This window comes from Nannobrachium achirus (genome assembly GCF_963921795.1).
Source record: "Nannobrachium achirus genome assembly, chromosome: 13".
NCBI lineage: Eukaryota > Metazoa > Chordata > Actinopteri > Myctophiformes > Myctophidae > Nannobrachium > Nannobrachium achirus.
In genome coordinates, this window is record NC_137833.1 from 48,306,862 (window position 1) to 48,320,000 (window position 13,139).

Here is a 13,139-nt window from a genome sequence, read left to right on the forward strand (position 1 = left end):
TGATGGCAATGTTTTTGTAGTCAAGTGAAATTTTGGTTACAGGACTTATAATGTATGTGAGCACTTCCACATAGTTGTATTGCTACTTTTACGCTAGTAAAATCCAGTCTCCATGCAGCACTCTGCTCTGCCAGCCACCCAGGCTCTGTGTGTTCTGCTGCCTCTTCCCTTGGCAGGACGTGATGTTTCTATCAGTTTACATGACCTTCTTCTTCCCTTTGTTTTCTCCGTCAGACACTTTCTCTCTCTGTCGTCTCCTCTCTGTGTCTTTCTATCGCTTCCTCTCTCCCTTCCTCTCTGTCTTTCTCTCTCTGTCTCCGTCCCTCTCTTTCTCTTTCTGCCTCTTCCTCTTTCTGTCGCCTTCTCTCTGTATTTCTCTCCTAACGCTTTCTGTCTCCTTTCTCTTTCTGTCTCCTCTCTCGCTTTCTCTTCTTCTAACTGTTTCTGTCTCCTTTCTCTTTCTGTCTCCTCTCTCTTTCTTTTTGGTTCATTTTCCCTTTTTCTATCTGTCTCACTCTTTCTCATTTAACTCTTTATCTCACCCCGTTTCTCCCGCAGACCAATTAGACAGTTTAAGCAGCCCTGTTTCTACAACCGCACAGCCAGGCGAGACTACGGCTGCTATGATGTAATTGCCGTAGCAGTCAAAATCGTTAATCAAACAGCCTTCCCGCGACGGGGTCCCACCCCTGTTACTGAACTCTTTGGTTCCCATGGCGACGCGACCCCGCAGCAGGTGTTGTAGCCACAACGTGGAAAAGGGAGCTTCTGGCGTAGTACAGACGGCTGTGACGGCAGGCAGGTTTATCTATCGAGCGCTGATCATTTCCGGTTACCGTTGTCATCTGCCGTAGCCGTCATTTGCTTAAAGTCGCTGTTACCTTTGGGGAAGGAAGAGAGTGCGTGCGTGCGTGCGTGCGTGCGTGCGTGCGTGTGTGTGTGTGGCGTGCTTGTTTCAGAAAGCTAATCAACATACAGTTTTAGCCTTTGGGCTCTTTGATCAACTAAAGCATGTCATTTCCATGTCAAGAATTAACTCCCCTAAACTGACATGGAACCAAATCATTTGTACACACTCAAGAGTTACAGACCCATAATTCCTTATAACCTATCAACAATGTAGCACGGGGGGACCCCCTGGAAACCCCTCAATTACCCTCCCCAAGGGTCCCTCCTGCCCTGACCACACTTTTGAGAACCACTGCACTACAAGCTAACTATGCCCCCTTGTGGGGGGAATAAGAAGTAGCTTCCAATTCGGGTTCAGGCCAACAATAACTAGTTGGATCACATCAGATGATGCTTAGCTGCCAAGCAGCTTCCTGGATAATCAGCCCAGGAGAGAGAGAGAGTGAGTGAGAGAGAGAGAGAGAGAGAGAGAGAGAGCCTCTCATTCAGAATGTAATCATAGCATGTCAGCTTAACACAACTAGTGCCTCTTAATCTGAAGGTTGCTTGGTGCCTCGGTGCCACGCAGTTTCCTCCATAGGCCGCCGCTATTATTTTGAAGGGCTGGAAGGGGGTTGTTTTTGTTTTTTTGGATTATCACTTGACGGCAACGATTACGTCATCTAGTCACATGACAGTGTGGGACAAGAAGAGGAAAGATGGCTGCGCCCTGCCTTGTGCCTTGTTTACATTTAGATCTGCTGCAAAATGTCTCAAAATGGCTATTTTGTTTAAATGAAGTTTCTTTATGGGCCTCTCCATTGACTTAACATTGAGGAGCTTCACTTCGCGTGCACGCCCAACGTGCGTTGTAAACAAATCGCCGACATTACCGATGCGGGCGGGACCGGAGCGACGTACAGTAAGTAATCATATCTTTACTGTATATACAGTAAGATTCACAGTCCTCACCGTCAACGGCGCCATGGTATTAACCCTTTCAATGACGGTGAGGACTGTCAACGGCAGCAGAACAGTTAAACACCCATATTGGTTGGTCGGAGTTCAATAATATTTTTTGTATTTGTCGCATTCCTAAGACAATAAATTGATAATAGTAAATGTATCCCCATTGATTCCGGATGGGGATAAATGTATTGTAATCAAATTATTGTTTTAAGAATGAGACAAAAACCAAAAGATATTATTGAACTCAAATCTGTACTGTCATGAAACTGTACTTTCTTTCTATTGCAAACTGCTAATAAACTCTTCAATCAAACAATCAATCTCCATGGCATGAGTAATCAATAGAAAAAAAGTCATTTTGGGGGTGAACTACTCCTTTAAGCCATCTTTGGCCTTGCTCGCCAGCTTTGTTCTTTATCACACAGGGCTCTGTAAGACAACCCCCCCCCCCCCCCCTCTCTCTCTCTGTCCAAACTCCCAGCCCATCATCGTGTCCCATTCAGGTACCCAGCCGTTCGTTTTAAAAAATGCATGGGGAGGTGTTTACGTATAAACCCTGGGACCGATGCAATGGCCGCATCGATCAATGCAACGGTCCGTTACATGAAGGTAATCAGCCTCCCCATCATCTATAATGGATGCTACTAGAGGAGGCCTGCTATTGTGCCATGGCTGAATAGGATTAAAAATGTGTGCTGAAAGAGAGAGAGAGGGGAGACTATTGTGGGATTTTCTTTAAGCGTCGGTCGTCGACCTCAGGGGAGACTTTGTGTAAATGATGATTATGTTTGAACGTCGGTTGATGTCGACGAGCAAGCGCGTGTCACCGGAGATTATTGTTGGAGTCACAATTACACGCCAGTGTTTTGTTTTCACCTAACAGTAGGTGCTGTCATTTTGCACTAGGTGACCGATGTTGTGTTACACGCGAGCCGTACCGGAACCGCGGCGCTAACAGCACTTAAAGCTGGTTCTCAACTTTGGGTTTGAGGACCGAAGAGGGTCCAACAAACCCTTCTGGGTGTGTAAATCCTGTTTAAATGTAATCCAATGGGTTTGATTTATATAGCTGAACCAATGCTGAATTGTGACTCCTTCACCCGCAATAATAATACACTCGTTCATACGTGCCGTTTCCACCCACCGTCCGTCCGGGCTATGGGACTGCAACCACGACTTCACAATCCCATTGCCTGTGAGAACCGTTTCACAAAAGAAAAACAGTGAATAAATGGCAGCTTAAATTTGGTCAAAGTGAAACATTTGTGGTCGCCGTCTTCATTATATGCCAACGCCTGTGTGCATGTTCAGATGAACTGGTCAACCCACTGAGGATGACAGAGGTTTCTCTCTAAATGTATAGTGGGTTGAGAGAGAGTGCTGCACCATGAGACACCAAAATATCACTGCATATTTACACTCACCGGCCACTTTGGTATGCACACTAGTCCAACTGCCACTGTCTGTCACCTCCATTCATAATGCACATCATAGACCTTATCCACATCGCTACCATCTTGGATCACATGACCACATGGGGTGGCAGCCTGCATTACAAACCGTTGTAAACAATGGAGTGATGGTCCCAAAATACGAGTTCTGTTCAACCAATTTCGTTTGACCAAATAGACAAATGGGCAGATGATAATTTCAACATCCCCAAAAGGATTAAATTGATGGGTACATCCACAATATTCATGGTACTCTGTACAAAGACTTGCTACAGTATCTGTGAAGACTAGCGCTTGCTCTGCCATCATATTAACTTACTGTATCGTGATCTTTGCATTTTAATCAGGAACAATCTAACAACAAATAGTTAATATCAGACATCCCAACTTGGAGATCGGCATTTCCGGGAGGTCCCATGTGAATGTTGCTTCTGGTGCCAGAACAGCGCAACTAGCAGGCCAATCATAGGAACTTTCAGTTCCGTGTTTGCTTCATTTTAAATCGGGACGACTGCACCCCTGGACGCCCCACACTGTTCTTTACTGTACCAGACAGGAACACGAGAGTGCCTGACCGTCTGACCCGCTGTCATTCTGGTCGCCGTTACCACACAGTCAGTCGGAGCCATGACTCAGCCTCGCTGACATAGAGCTCATCAGCAGCACTTGATATCGCTACTGTGGTCCACGCAGAACCCTCTTAATCTGCATATTTTAACCTTTTGTGTTTTGTCCTACCTGACCAGGGCCCGTACACCACTACACGTTCAGGTTGACGATCGATCGTCACTCGATTAATGATTTGATTGTGTGTTGGGCACTGAACGTTGAGAAGATTGTGAATGAAAAAAGCAAATTTCTGTTTTCTTTCTAAACCAAAGATATGAAAAATAACTTAAATATACAAAGAAATTATATGATGATTATATGATGTAAAAATAGCGGAAATGTATGATCCACAAGCTTACAACCGATCAAGTTAATATTATCTCAAATAATTGCGATTAGACTATTATATAATAATTTTGACAGGCCTAACTACAGTGGCACACAAACGCATCACAGGTAGCACATCTATATGATCGGAAGAGATACTTTTGTCTTTTATTTTATTTTATTTGAATCCTGAAAAGTAACAGTTTTGGACATGGTTTGGACAGGTTTCCGCCGGACTCTGTGTGTGTTAGGGCATTCACCAAATATTCGAATATCAAAGTCACTATTCGACGTTGTTCACGGAAGTCGAAAATTTGCTTTTTTATTGTTTTCTCTTTAAACAATATATAGTTTATGAAGCTTGGCTAGATAGGAAGTCATAAGAATGAGTTGTCAATGCCCCTGGTGGATGAATTTGTTAATGCTCTTTACCAGGGCTTCTCAAACCTTTTTAGGCTGTGACCCCCAAAATAAATATATTTGAACTGGGGACCCCCACCCTGACAAGCACTTGGAGAATTGTAGGCATTACATTTAATGTGACTCGGTTCCACAGATAAACATTTTGAAAATAGCAAATCTACATGCTCACAACGCCTCACGTTGCGAGGCGTGTGTGTGTGTGTGTGTGTGTGTGTGTGTGTGTGTGTGTGTGTGTGTGTGTGTGTGTGTGTGTGTGTGTGTGTGTGTGTGTGTGTGTGTGTGTGTGTGTGTGTGTGTGTGTGTGTGTGTGTGTGTGTGTGTGTGTGTGTGTGTGTGTGTGTGTGCGCTTGCTTGCTTGCTTGCTTGCTTGTGTGTGTGCATGTGTGTGTGTGTTCCCCTGCGATCCACTTCCTTTGGGTTCCACCCCAGCGGCACACTGTCACACAGAGGGCTAAGGTTACCAATGTGCTGCTCTTTCCCCTCCCGTGTGTGTGTGTGTGTGTGTGTGTGTGTGTGTGTGTGTGTGTGTGTGTGTGTGTGTGTGTGTGTACGGCCTCGACTTCACTTACAACCACGTGTGTACACCGCCGGGCGCCGTCTTGTCGTTTTACAAGCATTCATTATTCAACTCTGGGTTGTTTATGGCGTGGTCTTGTTTGTCTCTCTCTCTCTCTCTGTGTGTGTGTGTGTGTGTGTGTGTGTGTTTGTGTGTGTGTTTGTCTGTCTGTCTGTCTGTCTGTCTGTCTGTCTGTCTGTCTGTCTGTCTGTGTGTGTGTGTGTGTGTGTGTGTGTGTGTGTGTGTGTGTGTGTGTGTGTGTGTGTGTGTGTGTGTGTGTGTGTGTGTGTGTGTGTGTGTGTGTGTGTGTGTGTGTGTGTGTGTGTGTTTGTCTGTGTGCGTGTGTGTGTGTGTGTGTGTGTGTGTGTGTGTGTGTGCGTGTGCGTGTGCGTGTGTGTGTGATCTACATGCTCAGGCGGTATGAGCATGTAGATCTGCTTTTTTCACAATGTTCGCCTCTTGCTTACTTAATATATATATTACTATTCGAATACTTTGAGGTAGAATAATTCGAATACGAAAAATCACTATTCATTCTAGTGTGTGCGTGCGTATTGTATGTATTGAGTTTTTCTTTTTTTTACATAGTTTTTTACATTGTAGTAAACCTCTCTAATCATCTTTACCTGAGTTGGCTCTGTACTTGGTCTGCTCTTTTCCCCCTCTAGACCAAATCTCTTTGCCCGAAAAACATCCGATCCACAAGCTCACTCACATACGCATGGTGTTGTGACTAGGGATGGTCCGATCAGGTTTTTTGGAACCGATCAGCGAGCACCGATCACAAAAGTTTGATCACCCGATACCGATCAATCACCGATCCGATCAAGTTATTATTTATATTTTCTAAATGTTAATGTTTTAACTTTAATTCATTCATTCACTCATGAATTCATTTATATATTTGCCTTATAGTTATTTACTAGCATTACTATGTATTTATTATCATAGCAGTAACTAATTATTCCTTCAGCACTGTGGAAATCAATACCCCAAAATGGCCTCAAGTGGGCATACTGAACGGCTGGTTGATCGGATCGGATCGGATCGGTGAATTTACCTTTTGATCTAAACCACCGATTATCGCCGATCACGCTTTGATCGGCCCGATCCGATCCATTGCCGATTGATCGGTAACATCTCTAGTTGTGACGCATCGCGAGCTAGATCTGCAATTGTGTCAGAATGTTGCCCCCCCCCCCCCCATGAATAGATGAGAGATGTCATAGATATATAGCATCACAAGCTTCTTCACGTCTTCATCAAAAGTAGCAAATCTACAAAGTTGAGCAGATCTAACAAGCTCACAGCTGCAAGTTTGTACACCTGTTATTTTTGAAAGTATGTTTTAATATGTAATGTGTTTTGGGACTTTTACATTTTGAGGTCTCCCCCTTAAACACATTTACTGGTAATTACGTCTATTGAATTGGAGTTATCTTTATTTTTGGCAAGAGTCTACTGAATGCCAGGTTTGTTATATACTGTAGGACGGAATGTCAAACAGCAGAGTCAATAATCACGTTCATGTGATCAAATTACGTATGGATTTTTGGTTATACTTTGTGGCGCTATACAGTAGGTGAAACATTTTCTTGAAGAAAATGTGTTTCTGGTAGTAAAAGATGCCATGCCTCTGCTTTTGATACAACCCCTGAGATTATACATTTGTTTCATCCCCTCTTCTGTTCAAACTGGATTAAATTTGTGTCACAATTCAAACATTTTCAATCTAAAAAAATAAAATATATATATATATATTTCAAAGGCAGCCAAAATAGCTGATCTACATCTACAAGCTCACAGCACGTCGCATCGCAATGTGTTGTGAGATAAAGGGCTGGTGGAGCAAACGTCCTCCCCTGCTGTTTTTATTCATTCATTTCGTTTTGCTCACGATAAAAATGTGCCTTTCTCTTCCCTTTCTCTCCCCAGGTGGTCTTGGTCTTTGCACTCAGCATCGGAGCCCTTGGAATTTACTTCATAGACTCTTCCGAGTAAGTATTTCAAATCTCCTTCCGTAATGTTCTGTGAGCCAAAGCTCATACCTATAACAGTGTTGACACCGCGTTCCTGGTATAAACGCATTTGTCGTCCTCGTGAATCTACATAACCGTAAACAATAAAAATTAGAGTTTTCCTTCCATCCTTTTATTACCTCAGTACACGCACCACATGCAAATGTGGTGGGTGTACGCTGCACGTGCATGCCCACAGGCACGCGCGTGCACACACACACACACACACACACACACACACACACACACACACACACACACACACACACACACACACACACACACACACACACACACACACACACAAACATCTGTTTCAGTGGATTTGTCAATGGGAGGCCTGTTAGTTTCCATGGTAACAGAACAAGGATGATATTATCTGTGCTGTGTGTGTGTGTGTGTGTGCGTGCGTGCGCGTGCGTGTGAGACGGTGTTCATTCCTGGCAGTCATCCAGCTATACATAGCAGCATCCTGGCATCTCTCCGCTGCTACCCCACCCACACCAAAACTGTACACCGTAGCCACTTGGACCGCCCTGCATCCATATTCTAGGCATACTAATTAAAGGGATATTCCACTTTCAACAGGGAAACACCTTATGGGCTTTTCTCCCCACACACACCCATTGTAACTTCAAACTTCATTTTAACCATGAGAGATTCATTAAAAACACCCATTATTTTTTTCTGGTGACTCATACTGTACTCCTAATACATGAGCAGGCCGTGTTTTATCCATAACCTTTTTCATTTATTTTTAATAATTTCGGAAAATGGAAAAAATGAAATACAAAAAAATAATTATTATAAATAAATGAAAAAAGTTCTCACGTATTAGGAGGGTAGTATGAGTCACCAGAAAAAATAATTTGTGTTTTTAATTAATCTATCATGGTTAAAATGGAGTTTGAAGTTACAATGGGTGTGTGGGGGGAGAGGCCCTGGGCCTGGAGGGCCTGGTAACATTTACATCAGATATCTAAATATTGACTCAAGCAAATTAAAAACTGTTCAGGGTGTTCATAAAAGCCTGATTAGAAAATGACCAAAAGTTTTTTTGAAAGTGAAATATCCCACCAAAAATAACAGATCTACAAGCTCACAGCTCGTTCGCCTCACAAGCTTGTAGATCTGTTAGTTTTTGGCAGAGAATGGCCTGGGATCTAGAACTTTTTTTTAATTATTTTTATTATTATTTTTTTTTTAACTTCGCTCAGTCTGGTAATCATGCCATTTCCAGGGGGACAGCGGCTTCTGATTGGTCTGTGGGCGGGCCAGGGCGGATCGGAGCCTTCATTTCTTATGTGAAATTCAAACCACTTTTGAACACTTTTTTTTTTAAGTCTGCTAAATGGAGCACATCAGTCTGATTCCAGCAGGCTAGAAGAGATATCCTGTAGATGGGGAAAACAGTCCAACCTTAGTTGCTACTGTACTGTTAAGACTTTACATTTTGGGTTTACAGTAAGTGATTAATACGACTCTGCAATGCTCCCAGACAGTATACGGTCCTATACTTTTTCCAAATGTCCAAAACTGTGACTTTTCAAATTCAAAAACGGCAAAAGTAGCAGATCTACAAGCTTAACACGTGTCGCTTCACACTGCACGCTTGCACTGCAGATCTGCTACTTTTGCTACTTTTGTGTGACGCTGTAGTGCGATCAAGTATGGCATTAATTTACAGGGGGAAGAAAAACACAAAAACGTTAAAACAGCGGTTTCTGCCAGAAAAACAAACAAACTAAAGAGTTTGTGTCCTCCTGTCCTGGCACCCAACGCCGAAACCCGAAGCCCTACAATCGGTCAAGATCGGCTCCTCAGGGTGAATTTGAAGACTAAACACAAGGTTAAAGAACAAGTATACAGTCCAACAGCTTGTAGTAGAGCAAGCTGTTTTTCCAACCTAGAGATTGGGTGTAGAGAAAAGAAAGATGGTAGGGGACCTAGTTAGTAGCATGGACTCTGTGTACCGCTCCATATAGCTGTGTTGCTTAGCTTACTAAACTGATGACAAAGGCAAAAACAATAGAGCCCAATAACAGCATCAGCATGGCTGGCTATTGATAGGAAGTCTCTATACTGTATGTGCAGTTTGTGAACAAAGCTGCACCAATCACAATGCCTTGTTGTGTGCAGTGGCGAAGCTGCACTATGCAGGCTTGCTTCATGCACAGTGCATACTGTACTGCACAATATAAATACAAAATAATCAAAGCCTATATAGCTTGGTGCTGGTCAGAAATGGAAATTGTAAAATGCATTGTAAAGATATTCTAAATTATATTTTAAACCAAAATGACTAACAGATGACAGCTTCCTTTCTTGGATTCCAGACTCTATATACAGTGGCACTCAGAGAGGTTGTCACTAAATAGCCCTTCAATAAATCAATAGCAGAGTCTTTGAATCCATACACCGAGTTTCATGTGTAGCATCTTATGATCTATGATGTCAAAGGCTGTGCTGAAATCCAAAAGTACTTGACTTCATGTCAATCTGTTTTAAGCATACTATTAATATTGAGGTATTTGGTCAAATATATTGTCATATTTGATGTTGTCCATATCGTCCCCTCTCCCACTACCTTTAGGTTCATTTTTCTCTACTCTGACCTACCTACAGCATACCAAAATAAATCATAAAATGAAAAAAAAAAAAAGAAAAAAACACCCACCCCTCCATAATGTGATCCATATCTCTATATCTCCCTCAGTGTCAGGCAGTCCCAAACCTGACAGGATATGCAGCTGGGTTGGTGGATGGAAGGCGGAGGTTGTACGACACAGGGAAATAGAAACGTAGCTGTCACTGCCAGGGGGATAATGAAGGGAGCTGTACGGATGTGTACAGCCTGGCTGCCGCTGGCTGCCGTACCCTTATGGCTGCCGCTTGAACCGTACGTGTCTGACAGGGTTATAGAGAGTCACCACTGACATTCCTTTCTCCCCGGTTCGGTTCCTGCATTTCTTTCATTTGGTGTTTCAGAGTGTGGGTGCATGACATGTAGTGCAGCCTCAGGTTCCCTATAGGCGAGCACTGAGTACATTGAGCAGAATGAAGCTCCTGTTGATGCTATTGCAACACACCCATCAAGCTCGTAATATTTGCAGACATGGATGTTGCGGGAGTCTCCCAGAAATCAGAGTCTCCTCCCGCACACCCACGAGTGGCACTGAACCTCCCGGAAATCCCGGCCGCTCCCGCAAATGCCTGCCATATTCGTCTGGATCCGGTCTAGAACCGGATCTGCGACCCGCGATGCAAATAAATCTGTTCTCATTCGTCCTCGAACTGTCAATCTGGCAGTGGGCGTCTAAAAGTGACCAACCACTGGTCTCAGATGCAGAGACTGGGTTCTCATCAAGCACAAAGGATATATTCAGCTCATAACAGTAAACAGACAGGTTTTAACAGCTGCTTAATATGAATAAAATAACAGTACTTTACAACTGTCGGTTCTTTTTCGCTGGACATACAACTGGACATATACCGGTAGCTGCAGTGCGTCAGCCTGTGCGACGCACGGAAGCCTCCAGGCAGGCTGTTGTGTGTCTCACTGTGAGAGTGTCGGAACTTTCTCCCAAATGGGTAAGAAAGACATGCTATAAATTAACCAGATTATATTAAGCCTAAAATGGTTCCGCCTCCGTGCAGAACCGTTTTTAACAGTTTTTAACCATTTTTAATCGTAGAAAAATGAGTAGAATACGAGAAAAAAAAAAAAAGTTGTGATGTCTGTATTTGGTGTAGAGGGGGGGAAAGGATATGGTATAGACCAAGGAGTATATGTTTATCTCCATATTCTAACATTTTTTCATAAATGATTGGCCTATTTGATCATACTACAGTACAGTACTACGCAAAAGCACTATAAGTAGCAGATAACGTGGCGCAAAGCGATGTGTCTTGTGCTGATCTGTAACTGTTTTGGACATTTTGCACCCGACAGAGACAATGTAGGATTTAAGCGGTTAGTTTATCTGTGTAAGTCCCACAGAAATATGTGCAAATCTGACACAAGTAAGATGCATAAACTGTCTACAGATAATAAAGTGTGGACTGCATGCAGTATGCACAACGTCAAAATGGGAAACAATGGCTCAACACGGCAATTGTTCCAAGCTAGCAAAACAGTTCTTTTGATGTTGGCTGATCAAGCTGCGGAAATGTGGATTCTACTGCAACAATAACTGACTGAATGGGGACAACATCACTGACTCGATAGGGGGAGAACAAACAACCCGACATCACAGAAAGACAGGCTGACAAATTGACAGTGGTGGAGAGAGTACTCCCATTTTTACTTAAGTACAAGTATCAATACTACAATGTAGACTTACTCTTTTACAAGAAAAGGTCCGGAATTAATTTTAATTTTTTTTTTAAGCAGAACATTATTGGTATGAACATGAGCCAACAGTAAAAGTACTCATTATGCAGACTGTCATGTTCACAAGTTTTAAAATGTATACAAATCTGAAAATAGCAGATAATGACTTTACACTGCTTTCTGACAGAGAGACAGGCCTTTATTGATTTCTGTGAAGAAATTCACGGGTTGTACTGTAACAGCATGAAACTTAGTAAAGACACTGGTGAGATTAAAAATATATATTAATAATCATCATCTGACGATGATGGTTCAATGAAATCACTGTGTTTTCATCGAGATCTCTGCTTTTAGCTGTGCCAATTCTGTCTTTTCCTGGGCCTTGTGTTTGACTTGCAGTTTAAGAAAAGACTGAGGTTAGGTTTCAAGTATCACGTTTATTGTAGGTCTAGGGGTCGACTACTTAGTCGTGTTCCGGTTAAAAAAAAATGCATTTGTAAAATCGCTGTCCTAAAATGCAGTGGTGTAAAGTAACTAGGTACATTTACTTAAATGTTGACGTCCTCACAAGTATAGTGAAACAAACACGCACGCGCACGCACGCACGCGCAAGCACGCGCACGCACGCACACGCACGCACGCACACGCACGCACGCACGCACGCACGCACGCACGCACGCACGCACACACACACACACACACACACACACACACACACACACACACACACACACTCTCATGGGAATTGCAGCTAGGCGCAGAGCAAGCTGTTTAGCTGATTGAGGGGCCTTTAACAACCTAAACAGGCTTTGAGTTACAGTGACCCATACTTTCACTACTACTACTACTACTACTACTACAGCAGCAGCCAGGGCATATTATGTACAGTACGCGACTGCGGTTTTCCCGGTGAACCTGAGTGCAACGTTGGGGGCGTGGGAGTGTGGGGAACACACACCACTGACTATTGCTGATGATGGAGAGGTTATAGCTTTATGTATTGAGAGGTACTCTTGCCGATTTCGCCAATTGCAAGATATTTAAAAGTTATTTGGTGTCATGATGATAACCCCTTCTTCCCATTATTAGACTAAGGATTTATATTGTCTGTGTAAAAGCCATTTGTGTTGAAAGTTTTTTCAACATTTTTGTAATGTGGCCCACTGGTTCAGAAGTTTGAGTATCCTTGCTTGACACCACTGATCTGTTGTATGGAGCTGTAAAGCTTGGGAACCCCTGGTCTGTACAGGCCTAATCTCTCAAGGTAGATTATGCTAACTACTGTAAAGCCCTTTGCACACAGGCGCGTTTAACCGCACGGATAAAACGGACAATATTATTTTTTGAAAAGAAAACAATGATTCTCTATGACCTCATGCACACCGGCTCCGAATTAGCCGTGCGACGAGTGGCTGCCGCCGTGCGTTTTTTTCTCGATCGAAACCAGTTCGATTCGTGTGTCTTGTCGCATGCGGTAAAAAACTCATCACTCCTTTTATGACTCCTTTTTGGATCCGCAGCGCCGATTCCGCACAGCCTTGCACACCAAATCCAATGCGTTTTAT

General features: G+C 43.1%; 1 protein-coding gene across 1 annotated transcript in view; it reads left to right on the forward strand.

Moving 5' to 3' along the window:
- LOC308296468 (calcium-activated potassium channel subunit alpha-1a) overlaps nucleotides 1-13,139 on the forward strand; it is a gene marked incomplete at both ends in the record, with an annotated part of 305,715 nt that overhangs the window by 115,835 nt on the left and 176,741 nt on the right. The window contains one exon of the mRNA XM_080739756.1: nucleotides 7,159-7,220. Coding sequence (XP_080595882.1) covers nucleotides 7,159-7,220 — 62 coding nt within the window. The remainder of the gene's footprint in view (nucleotides 1-7,158; nucleotides 7,221-13,139) is intronic.